This window comes from Melanostigma gelatinosum (assembly GCF_949748355.1).
Source record: "Melanostigma gelatinosum genome assembly, chromosome: 10".
Classification (NCBI taxonomy): Eukaryota; Metazoa; Chordata; class Actinopteri; order Perciformes; family Zoarcidae; genus Melanostigma; species Melanostigma gelatinosum.
Genome location: NC_136643.1, coordinates 11,086,696 through 11,100,521, shown reverse-complemented (window position 1 = coordinate 11,100,521; position 13,826 = coordinate 11,086,696). Strand labels below are relative to the sequence as shown.

The window sequence follows — 13,826 nt, the reverse complement described above, 5'->3', positions numbered from 1 at the left end:
TTGCCATCTACAATCTGAATTGACCACTGCATCTGTTGTGCCCTCTCTTCAGCGTTTTGTCTCTCTTTGCACAACCTCCTCATTTACTGCCTGTGCTTCGTCGGCCGTTCCTTCCTCCTCCTCCTCCACTTCTGCTGCTCTCTCGTCAAGCGTTCCCTGCAAGGCCTCCTTCAGGGTCAGGCTAACCGCTTCAGAGTCCCTCACCACGCCCTGCTCCACTGACATCTCCGGGTGGTGCCTCCGCAAATGCTTGACCACCTGGAACTTCTGCTTGGCTCGGTAGGAGCAGTGGCGACAGCAGAAAGGCCGCTGCTTGGTGTGCGAGAGGTAGTGATGTCTGAGACCTGCCGGCCAGCGGAAGGCCTTGTGGCACAGGCCACACGAGTACGGCCGATCGTCGCTGTGCTGCCGCTGATGGGTCTTCAGTATGAAGCTAGTCTTGAAGGCTTTGCCGCATTTCTCGCAGACATAAGGCCGCAGCTCGCAGTGCTGCGTGTCCCGGTGGGCGCGGAGAGCATCCGCTCTGTTAGTGCGGTAGTCACACTCGTCACAGGCGAATGGCTTGTCCCCTGCACAAGACAAAATAAATGTTGCAATTACAATTCAGTACTAAATCTGTAAACCTCACTTACAAAACCAAAATCCGGATGAGTGTTCGTAGCTTGCTAACAGGGGAAAATCATGCAATAAAAATATGTAAGCTAAAATATTATTTGTTACAAATCTTGGGAAGTTTGGCTGAGCATTAAAGATGCTAAATTCAAAATTCAGAGCAAGTGAATGATTGAGGGATTGCCTCCACACGGCTCTCAACATGGCGACGGCTGAGCCGGCTGCTGGAAGCTAAACGGTGCTAATAGCACAAACGGTGCAAACAACGGCTACAGTGCTGACGGTATCCTGCCTCACACTAATAACATGGCAGTATTTGGGGAGTGAGACACTGATGATAGAGGCAATGAGGCAAAAAGAAAAAAATCATTGTTCAGGTAGTTATCTAATGTTGAAAAGTCACAAAGTATTATAATCATCAAGCTTTATGCCTTCATGCTGATTGATACCTGTGTGCTTGGTCATATGGTACTTCAGCTGAGTCGCCCACTTGCATTTGTAGCCGCAATCTGGACAAAGGTACTTCTTCTCTTCTTGGTGAACCCTCATGTGAAGCTTTGGTAGACGTTATTATAAAACATAGAAAAAGAAAATGTAGCATTATTATTTCGCTTTGGTTTGTGTAAATACATCAAATATCAGTATAGGACCTATACTATATATAAATATATATAAGATAAATATATATAACATATATTTATAATATATATACATATTAATAAATAATGATGAAACACTAAACAGAGACATTTTTGAGTTGTGTCAGAACAAATTAAAAGTCGTCCTTGCTGTCAGTTGATGGAAGTTTTTGGAAACATGCTTTGCTTTTGTGCCAAAAGTTAGATGAGAAGATCCACACCACTCTTATGTCTGTCCACCACCGCAAGCAGCTGGTTAGCTTCGCTTAGCATAAAAGCTGGGGACAGTGGGAAACAGCTAAGAAAAGCACGTCACTAAAAACACGTTATATTGCATTTGTTTAAATCTGTACAAAGTTTAAAAACGGGATGTTGTGGTTTCATACTTTATCGATCGATGGTATAGTGGTTTCAACCGTCTCTTTTTTTAAAAACATTTGTCCTATGTGGTTATTTAACAATTGTGACAAAGATACGTGCTGGCGTTCCTGTAAAGAAATAAATGGCCTAATCGTATAAAGTTCCGTACAAAACAGCACTCTTAATGACCTTTTTAATCTTACACACAACAAGCTATAAACTATGAGCTTACCTTCAACCTCGACGGATCAGTGCAGGTGTAACTGCACTGCTCGCAGCTGTAAGGCTTCTCTCCGGTGTGTATGCGAATGTGCCACGTGATCTTCTGCTTGTTCCGGGTTGAATACTCGCAGTCTGTGCATTTGTACAGGCGCTTGCCTCCGTGTGAACGGAAGTGCTGCTCCAACACCAGCTGATGCCGACACGCAAACTGACAAGAGCTGCACTTGAAAGGCTTGTCCTCTGGAGATCCCTCCTCGTGTTCGCTCAGAAGGTGTTGCGCTAACAGCTGCCTTGTTTTGGTCCCGAAGGGGCACAGCTGGCAAAGATGTGCCAGGTGGGTTCTCTGATGAATCTCAAGGCCCTCCTTCGTCTTGAAAGACTCCTGGCAGGTGTTGCACTTCACCTGAGGGTGCTTGCGCTCCTTGTGGGTCTTCAGCGAGACCTCGCTGCCACACGAGTAGTCGCACTGCTTGCACGGGAAACGCACCTGGAGCTGGTGTGCGCGTTTACAGTGGTTTCTCAGCGCAACTTCTGAACTGAACCTCGCCTCGCAATGCGTGCAAGCGTGCTGCAACTCCCCCGTGTGGCACCTGAGATTGTGCCGTCTCACATCGTCGAGCGTGTAGCCGCTGAAGTCACAGAGCGGGCAGAAGTGCGTCGGCCGTTTGTCGTGGATGCGCATCTTGTGCTGCCGCAATTTGGTCACGGCCCCGAAGGTCTTGTCGCACACGTCGCAGCTGTGACGACCGATTCCCGTGTGGAGAGACTCGTGCTCTTCCAAGCGATAGCGCCTTGCGGTGCTAAAAGGGCAATATCGACAACGGTGAGGTGGCGCACCTTTGTGTTTGAGCGCGACATGCAGCGCCATGCATCGTTCTTGTTTACAGGTGAAAGTACAGTGCTGGCAATGCACACGTTTAGCAAGAGCAACTTTTTTTCCGCTGTGGACACACAAGATGTGACGGGTCAAAGAAATGTGGGATTTGGCTACAAGTGAACACATGGTGCATTGGACCTCATCTGGCTTCAAGCAGCCTCTCTTTCCATGACTGTCTAATGCCCTTTTCTGACTGCACTTAAATGCACAGCTTGGACAAGAGAAGAGTTTGTGTTTTTCTGAAACTTTCCCAGTTCTGTCATTGTGCTCTTCGGCCGAGTCCTCTCTTTCGTTGGCCGACTCAGGACCACACTCATCCTCCACTTCTGGAATGATCCGATTCCCTCTTTTCTTTGAGATCTTTCTGCAGTGTGAGAGGTGTCGCTCAACCGTTGTGAGCCGGAGTGAAGAAAAATTGCACAGCTTGCATTTGAATTTCCCATCTTGTTTAGCGGAAAGGGACGTCTGCAGTGGAATATTTCGTTGCTTGCCATTGGATAATAACTGCTTCTTTGTCAGTTTAACTTTCAAAAGCTTTTTTGTCAGGATTTTACTTGGCTTCTGTCCTGATTCACTGGCTGTAAAAACGTTATGAACAAAACCTTTACATTTTGTTAAATGAGATGTACGTTCTTCCTCTTCTTGCTCATTAAATTCCTGATCGTTTGAATCTGTGGAATTCTGATGAAGAAGTTCTGTCTGATCGGCATTTGTTCCCTCATCAACTTGTTTGGATCCTCCCTGGCCTACAGTAGAGTTGTCTTCTGCTGTATTTGAAATGCCTACAAATGCCCTTGTTTTTCGTGGAAGTGCTGGGCACTTCTTTGCAAGGTGGCTATCAAGGCCTCGCCTCTGTTTGAATTGCGCGCCACAACCCTGGCACTTGTGTCCCTTTGTTCTACCGCGGCACAAAGCCCGGCAGTGGTACTTCAAAGCGCTCGCCTTGCTGGTTACATAGGAACACTTGTCGCAACGATGGACGTCTTTGGTTGGAACCACAAGCATCTGAACCCTTCCCTCCAAAACCATGGCATCTGCTTGGTCCTTGTCGTGCTTCTTCATAGCTTTCAGTCGGATCTCAGATTCCAATGCCTTATTCTGCTCGGATGGAAACGTGGAACCGATTGATCCCCCATCATTCTCCACCTCAGATGTTCGACACTCCCTAGGTTCAACTGGTTGACTTGTATTATTCCGAGGCACACAGTTGTCATCTAAGTCACTTTGTTCACGTTCTGCATCTGCCATTGCTACGTTGTCTTCCTCTGATGAAGATGTAGAGGAGTCTGCCTTCCCTTGGGATATGTCAAAGCCATTACAATTTAAATTGGCTGTGCTTGGAGTTTGATTTGTGCAGTGTCCTTCCTGACTCTGCAAAGAGGAGGTCTGATAGTCTGTGGTTGATAGTGTCGTTAGGACGAGAGTACAGTACTCCTCCGGGCTGTTCACAGGTGAAGGATTGTCAGAAACACCTTCATAAACAACCTCTTGAGAAACAACATCAAAAGCATCCACAGTTTCTGAACCAGCTAGGGACCCTTTGCTGGCACTGTGATCTGCTGAGCCAGGAAGATCAGACTGTTCTCTTTGAGAAGGTGGAAGTCCTTCAGAAGTGGATGGTTCAGACTGCTCGTGAACTGCTGAGGGCTTTTCGTAAAACTCCTGCAAGAACCCGGTTGAGTTCCTCTCCTTCTCCTTTGCAGCGTAGTTCTCTAGCCACACTTTGTCCCCGGGGACGTAGCCATGAGCTTTCCTCTTGTGCAGAAAGAGGCTGATGCTGCTGAAAGAGGAATAGAAGCAGAGGGCACACCGGAACTCTTTCAGCTTGGTGTGTTTGCAGTTCTCATGGTTTTGAAGGGCTTGTCTGTAGCAGGTAGTGTACGTGCAGTATTTGCACTTCAGGACAGACGGTGGTTTCTCCTCACCAGAGTGTTTGGCCAACATGTGGTTGCGGAGCTCATATTTGCGCTTGCAGGCATACGCGCAGATCTCGCACATAAGTGATTTGGCCTGATGTCGTAACTTGTGGCTATTGAGCTGGTCCATGCGGTGACAGCGGTAGGGGCACTGGTCACACTTATACCTAGGACAGGAGACAGGAAGTTTGGTCATAACAACAGAACACTGAAACCATTTGGGATTCCGGAGAATAGGCATGGGCACTGCACTAATCAGGCTAAATAAGTGAAAACACCTGTGTGGGTGTATCAAGGGTGTGTTGGGGCTTCAAACTAAATTCAGTGAAAACACATCATCGATTTTTGATAACTGTGTGTACTCAGCAGTGCAGTAACAATGCCAAAAATGAAAAACATAACCAATGGTTGCATCAAACCTACTGAGGTATCTACCTGAGGTCTCCAGCATGTTTCCTCATATGGACATTCAGATAGTGCTTCCATTTAGTGACGTATCCACATTCAGCGCACATAAAGTTCTTGTCGTCGGAGTGAGTGAGCATATGTTTAGAGAGGTACGACTCATCTCGGCATCTGAAGTCACACAGGCTACACTTGTGGGGCTTCTCACCTATTCGAGAGAAAAAGATTAAATCAGGAAATGTGAAGAAAACACAAAGGCCAAACGTAAGGCGAGAATCAGATGAGAAAACCATCGGAGCATTAAAAATCGATTCACTCCTCACCGCTGTGCATCAGCATGTGGCGCTTCATGCCCCGTTTGTGCGAGGTCACGTAGCTGCACTGAGAGCAGCGGTGGATCTTCTCGTTGGCGTGCAAATGTCCAATGTGCTGCTCGAACTCCACGGGGTTAAATGTGGCGAAGGAGCAAAAGTCACAGCAAAGCTCGTCGTTTCCTGGGTGACCGTGCCGCCGGTGCTGGAGGAAGACGGTCTTATTGGAACAAGAGAAATCACACTGTGAGCAGTGGTAGGCGAGGTGCGTCCGATAATGAGCCTCCATGTCCGTCTCGCTTTGGAAGACGGCGCCACAGGCGTGATGACGACACCCTACAGCCCTGACCCCGTGCACCTCGGCAGTGTGTCGAAGAAGTTCTTTGCGCAAAGAACTCTTGAAAGAACAGCCCCCTTGGAAGCAGGCCACTGGCTTGCTGCCCGACAGGATGTTGTGCGTCTTCATGTGGGCCTTAAGCGACCTGCTTTGGCGAAAGCTTTGACCACAAGTCGGGCAGGGATAGCTGTGACCGCTCACGCCATCCTCTGCCTCATCGGCATGCACGCTGGCAAGGTGGCGGCGGATGGCGTTCCGCTCCACGGCAGAATATTCACACAAGTGGCAACGGTGAACCTTGTCGCCCGCCTCACGGAGACTGTGTATGCGTAGCTTGCTCTTGCTGGTGAAGTAGCGCTTGCAGTTGGGACACTGGAGGTTGGGGTCGGGAAAATGTAAATGGAGGTGCTCCTGCAGGTGGGAGCGCATCTTGAAGCAGCGTCGACACTTGGGGCAGGTGTGGGTGCGATAGGTATGCTCTGATCCCTCCGCAAGGTACTCTGATGGACAAGAACATAGGAAATTCATTTCAAAGTCTGTGATAAAAGTGAGTATATTTTCAATTGACATGTTGGAAAAATCTAAACGAGAACAAAGCATAGTAGCTTCTGTGATAGACTATTACACTGCCAACTGTAACTTTCTGCACTATTGTCTTGCATCATAAGACACTCACTTGGCACACTTTTGCTGCTACAGGTGCAATAACAGTATTTGCTAACATGGCTATTTGCAATACCTGCTGTTTTGGCCACTTGTTGGCTGTGTAAACTAGTTATGAACACAAGATTGACACTTTATCACCTTTTAAGTTGATATGGAAAACCTGAGCCAACCCTGGCTTTTTGACACATCCAGCAGTCATAGAGCAACACCATCCTGAATTTTGAGTCGTGTTGGTGTCCATGCGATGATTGTTCGTCCAATGTTCACTTTCTTTTTTATCTCTGTTTTTGGTCTCCACCAACTCGTGAGGGGAATGTCCGGCTCTCTAATTGCTCCACGGTGTTCCCCAGCTAGTTCGTTTGGCGGAATGGGTTGTAGTTCATCTAATTACTGTCCTGCTAAGTGTAATAACACTGCCATTGGACTTTGTGGTCTGGAGCAATCACACGTCACTAACTGGCACCCTAATTGATCACTTGTGTGTTTTAATATCACTGGAAAATCTCACGTTTTTGTGACTTCTGTGTGCTTTATTATTTGATACAACCTTAACTCACCATAACATACCAGGCAGGTTGGTGTACGTACCTTTGGATGGTGCCGATGCAGCATCCACCGCTGGTGGTTTGTCTCTTTCCACTGCCTTTCTCACTCTTTTAATATTGCGCCTTTGCTGCTCAGGCGGTTCCTCATTCCCATCTTCTGTTAACGATGATGCATAAACTGGTTTAGGGATTAGCTTTCTCTTCGGCCTGCCGGACGCCTGAGGCTGGTTGCTTCCATTTGTGCATACCGTGGCCGCTGTCTCGTTCTCTATGAACAGATGCGGCAAAATGTTCATTTAAATCTACTTTTTATTTTTGAAAACCAAGCACATGTTTAATGGATTTCTGCACGTGTATAACATAACACCAACTCTGTTTACCTTGAGCGCAAGGTGGCTGATGGTTGTGCTCCACCAGGTGGTCATTCAGGTCTTCAACATTTAGAGTGACAAACTGACACCGAAAGCAGCCGAAGGGCATGTGGCCCCGCAGGTGTCTCTCCATCTCATCCTGTGTGAGGAAAGACACTTTGCAGGACCGGATGTGGCAAGGAACAAGAGTGAGACCATGTGTGGACATCAAGTGGGCTTGATATTCGTGACGGCCTGCGCTGCTGAACTGACAGCCTTGCTCAGCGCAGGGGAATGGGCCTTCAGGGTCGTGCCCACTGTGGGTGATTTTGAAGTGGCGCTTCAGGACGCCCAACTCAGAACAAACCTCACTGCACTGAGAACATTTGTAGTTCCCCACCTTTAATTTGCTGGATGGAGTGATTGGCCTTTCTGAACAGGGGTGCGAGGTAAACAAGCCACTGTCTGAGAAACTCTGCCCACATTTTTCACATCCATGAGGTTCCACGGTCTCCATTGTGTCTGGAAAAAAACAGCATTTATTTACAATTGGACAGATTTAAAAACAGCATGCTAAACATTTTTTTTAAATGTTAACATTTTTCAAAACATTGAATTGATGGTTCACGAAACACTGCGATTCCTCTCAATGCATACAAATAGACATCATCGCACTGAGCCGACTACAATATATACAGTAACTTAGCTTCGAACAATACATTGTGTTTTCATTATATTAGGGCCTAATTTACTCTCTGTTGCTTTGTATTTTCTTTACTAGTTAGGTGATGAACATTAGATCAGCTCTATTCTTGCAGGACAAACCACAGAGTGTAAGGTACAAACAGAATATCAACCTACTGCCTGGGTTTCCGCGGTCCGTTTCTATCTGAAACACAGAATACCAACCATTATCAGGTTGACAGCATCCAACGCGTAAAATTCATCTTTATCTGCCAAGGCTGTCTTTATTAATTCTGAGTGATAGTAGACGACGTTTCACTTACATGATGGTATAAAATGGTATCAATACGCCAACAGCAGCCCCGATAACTGCGCTATCGTTAGCTTCTTGTTAATTTGGTCGCTAACCGCTAACAGATCCTGCTAGCAATTCATTTCGCCTTTGCGGTCCGCACAGTCTACAGTAACATGCACACACTATGCTAGTCGCCAACACATTTATCTTTATGTGTTTAGTTGAGTTGGCTTCTTAGCTTACGAGCAAAAATAATGTGAAGATAACACGAGCTAGGAACAGACGATTGAGGTCAGGCGCACAGTCGGACAGTTATTTGTCAAACACAGGAAGTGTAGTAGAGGTCGCTATCACTACTGCGCACCACAACCATACATTGCGCGCATGTGGATTTTAGTAGGTTGAACAAATGTTGTTTTCAAAGAAAATGTGTACACCGGAAACGACAGCATCCAAGACAGCCGTATGAGATGGAGACAAAGAGGGCAAGCCAGTGGAATATTCGCTAATTTCTTAACATGGCAGGATGTATCGCTTGAAACTAGTGTATAATAACTACATAGTCTGATTCCACTGGGGGGTTGCGCACATATCAGCAACAATGCCCCTGTCGGACTTTCTGGACAGCCTGAAGGACAACCCGTACTTCGGGGCTGGGTTTGGACTGGTTGGGATCGGGACAGCCTTGGCAGTGGCCAGGAAAGGTGCCCAGGTGGGAATGATCTTCTTCCGCAGGCACTACATGATCACCCTGGAGGTCCCCAGCAGGGATAAGAGCTACCACTGGCTGCTGAGCTGGATCACCAAGCACAGCAAACACACTCAGCACCTGAGCGTGCAGACCTCCTACCTGGCACACGAGAGCGGGCGGGTTCACACACAGTTTGACTTCCACCCAAGCCCTGGGAACCACATCATCTGGTCAGAGATATGATACCTACAGTTACCGTTGTCCTGGGCAGTACAGTACATCCTCTGACGCTGTCATCTGTTGTGGTATGCAGGTACGGGAGGAAGTGGATCCGGGTGGAGAGGACCAGAGAGAAGCAGATGGTGGACCTGAACACTGGAACCCCGTGGGAGTCCGTAACCTTCACTGCTTTAGGCAGAGACAGACAGATTTTCTTTAATATCTTACAAGAAGGTAAAAGTTTACGCATGTCCACAGTACATCCCCACCCCCCACACACCTCGCTGCAACACACTTGACTCGTGTTGCATCCATTTGCCATTTAGAATCCATTTGGTGCAGATTTCAATTATGTTTTGCAGCAAGAGAACTGGCCCTGAAGCAGGAAGAGGGAAGGACAGTGATGTACACCGCCATGGGCGGCGACTGGAGACCCTTCGGCTTTCCACGGCGACGCAGACCCCTCAGCTCCGTGGTGCTGGAGGGAGGCTTGACCGAAAGGATCGTAGATGATGTGAAGGAATTCATTGGGAACCCCAAGTGGTACATGGACAGAGGTAGAATATCCTGGTGTTTAACTCATTCACTCAATGCGCAACAAGTTGCGTTTAACTGTTTTATTTTTTTATATTAGAGTGTTATATAACTTGTGTCTGCATATCATGACCGTTACTGTTGTGAGGTGTTGTGCCTGCCAGCAGTGTCAAAACCTTAATATATTTTTGTGTCTTTTTTTGTGAATTTCCAGTTGTTCTGTGTGACCATGTTGATATTTATTTATTTCTGTCAACGCAGGCATACCCTACAGAAGAGGATACCTGCTGTATGGCCCCCCAGGGTGTGGAAAAAGCAGCTTTATGTGAGAGTGCTTTTGGATTTGAGCCCTTACCCTTCTTGTTTTAGAGTCTGTGTGATCAAAAGACTGTCACGGCTTGTGCTTTGGATCAATTTCACTCATTGGCTCCTTGTGTTCCAGCACGGCTCTGGCAGGCGAGCTGGGCTACAGCATCTGTCTGATGAGTCTGAGCGACCAAAGCCTTTCAGACGACCGTCTCAACCACCTCCTGAGCGTGGCACCGCAGCAAAGCATCATACTGCTGGAGGATGTAGATGCAGCCTTTGTCAGCCGAGAGCTGCTTTCCACAGACAGTGAGTGACAGGGAACGGCCGGCGGTTTGGGAGTTTGTTGTCAGAAACGTCACACAAAGAAGAGGTTGAACTATACCAATATTACTAGAACATGTTAGTCCCTCTGTTTACATTGACTCATGAGATGTTTTCATTTATGTCTCAGGTAGAATTAACTACTGTGTTCACTTCTAAAGCTGTGATTGTTCAGACGGACCCGTCTTTGTGTTTCATTCTCTTTTGAGGGTGAATTTCAAATCTCTTTTTTGCTTTTGCTTCCCAGACCCGGTGGCCTACCAGGGAATGGGGAGACTGACCTTCAGTGGCCTGCTTAACGCTCTGGATGGAGTGGCTTCATCTGAGGCCAGAATAGTTTTTATGACCACCAACTTCATTGACAGGTACTGCTTGAATAAAATGTGTGAACACAGTATTCGTTTTACAAAGACAGTATTGTCTTTAAATGTTGCTGATATTAGTAATCATGAAGTTTAAAATAAGTCAAGTCATCCACAAATGATCCTCAACGACCTGACATAAGTTCAGCAGTTATTTTTATACCTTTTGTAACTCATACAAAAAAACTAAAACATTCTGCTGAAACGACTACGGTAATCTAATAAATATAACTAAAAGAAAACAAACACTTAAAGCTGCACCAGTAGATCTTTTTTTTGAAATATTAACAAAGAATGAAATGATTGTGTATGATGTGACAAATGTCAATCGTAGTGATGAACCCTCAGAGAACAATTAACTGACTGCAGTTAGCCTCTAATGAATCCAGTACTCGCCGCCTGCCCAGCATGCACTGGTGGACAGACATAGTGGAGTGTTTAGCAGTTAACGAGACATGTATTTATCAGGAGTTGATGCACACCAAAACAGAGCCAAGAGGACACTAAATATTGGACTTCAATGCTAATATTGCTCTGCTGGGTGGATGTATAAACAAGCAGCAGTTAGCTAATACAGCTTTATATGGTGACAATATGCCCCATTGTTGTGTTTTCAGCTTGTTATGCATGTTAGTGGCTAAAAAATATCAAATAATATAAGTTTAGAATATTTAAACTGTTTTAAATTACTATAAACTAGAATTCAAACTATGATATTTACCCAGTTACATTGATATATTTTCACAATGCACACTACAAGCTATTTTATGGCCGTTATGTTATGGCTATTGTGTTTTTTTGACATTTCACGGGTGAGTTTTACATACATTTTCATAAAAATAAATATAACTGAACGGTTTTAAAGTCATTCAGCATTTCATTAGACTATCTTTTGTACATTATTTTTGTGAAACACAAGTTAAATGTAATAAAATTTAAATTGAGAGTCCGCATTTCTGCACACGTAGCTCAAGGGATTTACCCACAATTCATAGCAATGTGACGTTAAACACGGGGTTACCGGTGGAAGCATGGCGACGTAAAAACAAAGGGGAAGGCACACGGGTGTTCAGCCAATTACATTTACTCTGAAACATTAAGGATTAAAGTCACTAAGTCCCTGAGGGTTCTGGGTTTAAGGCCTTAGGGCAGCGGTTCCCAAACTTTTTAGGCCGCGCACCCCCTTCTACATCCCGACCGGGTTCGCGCACCCCCCCCCCCCCCTTAATAAAAAAAAAAAAAAAGAAGCAACAGAGCCTTTTAAGCCTTCATAGCCGCATAAGAATCGGACCAATGAGAGAACAGTTTGCTCGCGCGTGGCATTTGTTTACAAGATTTAGTCCGCTGTTAAATGTTGCAGTGTGAACACAAACCGAACAAAGGAGCAACTGCAACAAAGCAAACGAACTGAAGGTGTGAAAACGCCCTGAAACACTGCAACAAAGTTTCAATAACTTTCAGTGACACAAGGCGTCACTTTTAAAGAGCAATACGGATGCGAGCACACACGCACAGGCTCAGAGGCAGATTATCACATTTAATTTACAATTAATGAGCGACTAATGTAGCCAGGATGTCTTCGGACAAAGCATCGATGCGGCGCGACACAGTGTTGTTGGACACCGGGATCATGTCCAACTTTTTTGCTTCTTTCTCCCCAATCATACATTCCACCATCTCTCTGGCAGCTGGCAAGCTCACGTCTTCGGCGATTGTGTGCGGTAGCCCCTTTCTCGCTATTCTGTAACCAGATATGAAGCCCGTAGTGCGTCATTTATAGACCAACACATGAATGAGACTCCAGTTGTTTTTGGCTGTTTTGTAACTCCTCCAATTTCGATATAAACAATGTAAGGGGCTTTTGACTTGCACTGGCATGCTTGGTGTTCAGGTGGCGACGTAAATAAGAGCTTCAGACTGTTAGCCAGAACCTCACTGCACACCACGCACTGTGGCTTTGGGGAATCTGCGTTGCCAATCCAAGTGAAGCCCAGACACAGATACTTTTCATCATATTTCCTCTTTTTTTCCCAGTCTGCGCCGTCTCATCTTCCTCTGACTCTGGCTCGATTTCTTCTCCCGGTCTCTCCTCAACGCACCTCTCCGTTCCCCTCGCCTCCGATTCCTCTCTCTCTCTCTGTCCCTCTCCTCTTTTACGACTGATAGCTTCAGATGTCCCACCTGACAGTTTTTAAATTAAAATTACATTTTTTTTTATATTTAATATTATTACACCATCAGACCGCCATTACACTTTTCCTCTCGCGCACCCCCTAGAGGCAGCTCGCGCACCCCACTTTGGGAATCCCTGCCTTAGGGTGTGTGGGGGGGGGGGGCATTGGGATTGGGCCACACGGCCGACACGTTCCTTCACTTTTTACCTGTAAACAAACCACACACCTGTTGCCGATGCATCGGTGCGTCCCTGGTAATTTCAGTGACATTAACTCCCCGCTCTTGCTTGTAATCTCTACCCACAGGTTAGACCCGGCACTGATCCGACCCGGCCGCGTTGACCTGAAGCAGTACATCGGCAATTGCACGCACTGGCAGCTTACGCAGATGTTCCGGCGGTTCTACCCAGATGAGCCTGCCTCCGAAGGAGAGCGGTTTGCGGAGCGTGCGTTGGCCGTCCACGCTGAGATCAGCGCCGCCCTGGTGCAAGGACACTTTCTGCTGCACAAAATGGACCCCGCAGGATCGATAGACAATGTTGCGCAAATGAAATAATGACAGGACTGCTGAGTGTTTGAAGACTGATGACTTCTTAAAGAGAGATTTGAGAAATATTGTTTTTAGATTTCCAGTTGAAGTAATGGTATTATTAAGACAGATGAGCGCCGATGCCATAGACTGTATATGCAGTTTATGATTGATACCAAATAAATACATTTCTGCTGAGTGAATTCCATCGTGTGAAAGGCCCGTACCTACTCCCCATCTCAGACTATCAAGGGGCCGAGGCTCTCTAGCTGCTTCGGTGGAGTTGTTCAACGGGCAGCAGTAAAGTTAATCATCCTGCAAAAATGTTCTGAAAACACAACTCCTCTAATCTTCAATCTGCAACCAGCACACCATGGCTCTTTGTCCACATGCCTAGTAGGCACAGTCCGTAACCCACATGTAAACAAAACCCGACACAGGACAAGGTCCTGCTACATGTCCCAAAGTT

General features: G+C 46.3%; 2 protein-coding genes across 2 annotated transcripts; one reads left to right on the top strand and one right to left on the bottom strand.

Annotated features, from left to right (window-relative positions):
• Nucleotides 1–15: 15 nt before the first annotated feature.
• znf142 (zinc finger protein 142) lies at nucleotides 16–8,108 on the bottom strand. Its single transcript, XM_079277305.1, has 8 exons — nucleotides 8,101–8,108; nucleotides 7,270–7,761; nucleotides 6,933–7,157; nucleotides 5,354–6,178; nucleotides 5,061–5,238; nucleotides 1,843–4,792; nucleotides 1,062–1,167; nucleotides 16–569 (listed from the first exon to the last, which is right to left on the bottom strand). Exons 2-8 carry the CDS (start codon nucleotides 7,754–7,756, stop codon nucleotides 49–51), a joined length of 5,292 nt encoding a protein of 1,763 aa, XP_079133431.1. The 5' UTR covers nucleotides 7,757–7,761; nucleotides 8,101–8,108; the 3' UTR covers nucleotides 16–48.
• A 479-nt stretch (nucleotides 8,109–8,587) lies between these two features.
• bcs1l (BC1 (ubiquinol-cytochrome c reductase) synthesis-like) lies at nucleotides 8,588–13,812 on the top strand. The gene is made up of 7 exons (XM_079277307.1): nucleotides 8,588–9,139; nucleotides 9,223–9,362; nucleotides 9,491–9,685; nucleotides 9,924–9,987; nucleotides 10,105–10,277; nucleotides 10,540–10,657; nucleotides 13,135–13,812. The coding sequence occupies exons 1-7, from the start codon at nucleotides 8,820–8,822 to the stop codon at nucleotides 13,382–13,384; spliced, it is 1,260 nt and encodes a 419-aa protein (XP_079133433.1). The 5' UTR covers nucleotides 8,588–8,819; the 3' UTR covers nucleotides 13,385–13,812.
• Nucleotides 13,813–13,826: the final 14 nt, after the last annotated feature.

Coding starts and splice junctions, on each gene's coding strand:
- znf142 (XM_079277305.1), bottom strand. CDS start 7,756: ATGGAGACCGTGGAACCTCATGGATGTGAAAAATGTGGGCAGAGTTTC. Junction 6,179..6,932: donor TGCATCGGCACCATCCAAAG/GTACGTACACCA, acceptor CTTGTCCATCAG/AGTACCTTGCGGAGGGATCA. Junction 1,168..1,842: donor CTGATCCGTCGAGGTTGAAG/GTAAGCTCATAG, acceptor CGTCTACCAAAG/CTTCACATGAGGGTTCACCA.
- bcs1l (XM_079277307.1), top strand. CDS start 8,820: ATGCCCCTGTCGGACTTTCTGGACAGCCTGAAGGACAACCCGTACTTC. Junction 9,363..9,490: donor CTTTAATATCTTACAAGAAG/GTAAAAGTTTAC, acceptor TATGTTTTGCAG/CAAGAGAACTGGCCCTGAAG. Junction 10,658..13,134: donor ACCACCAACTTCATTGACAG/GTACTGCTTGAA, acceptor CTCTACCCACAG/GTTAGACCCGGCACTGATCC.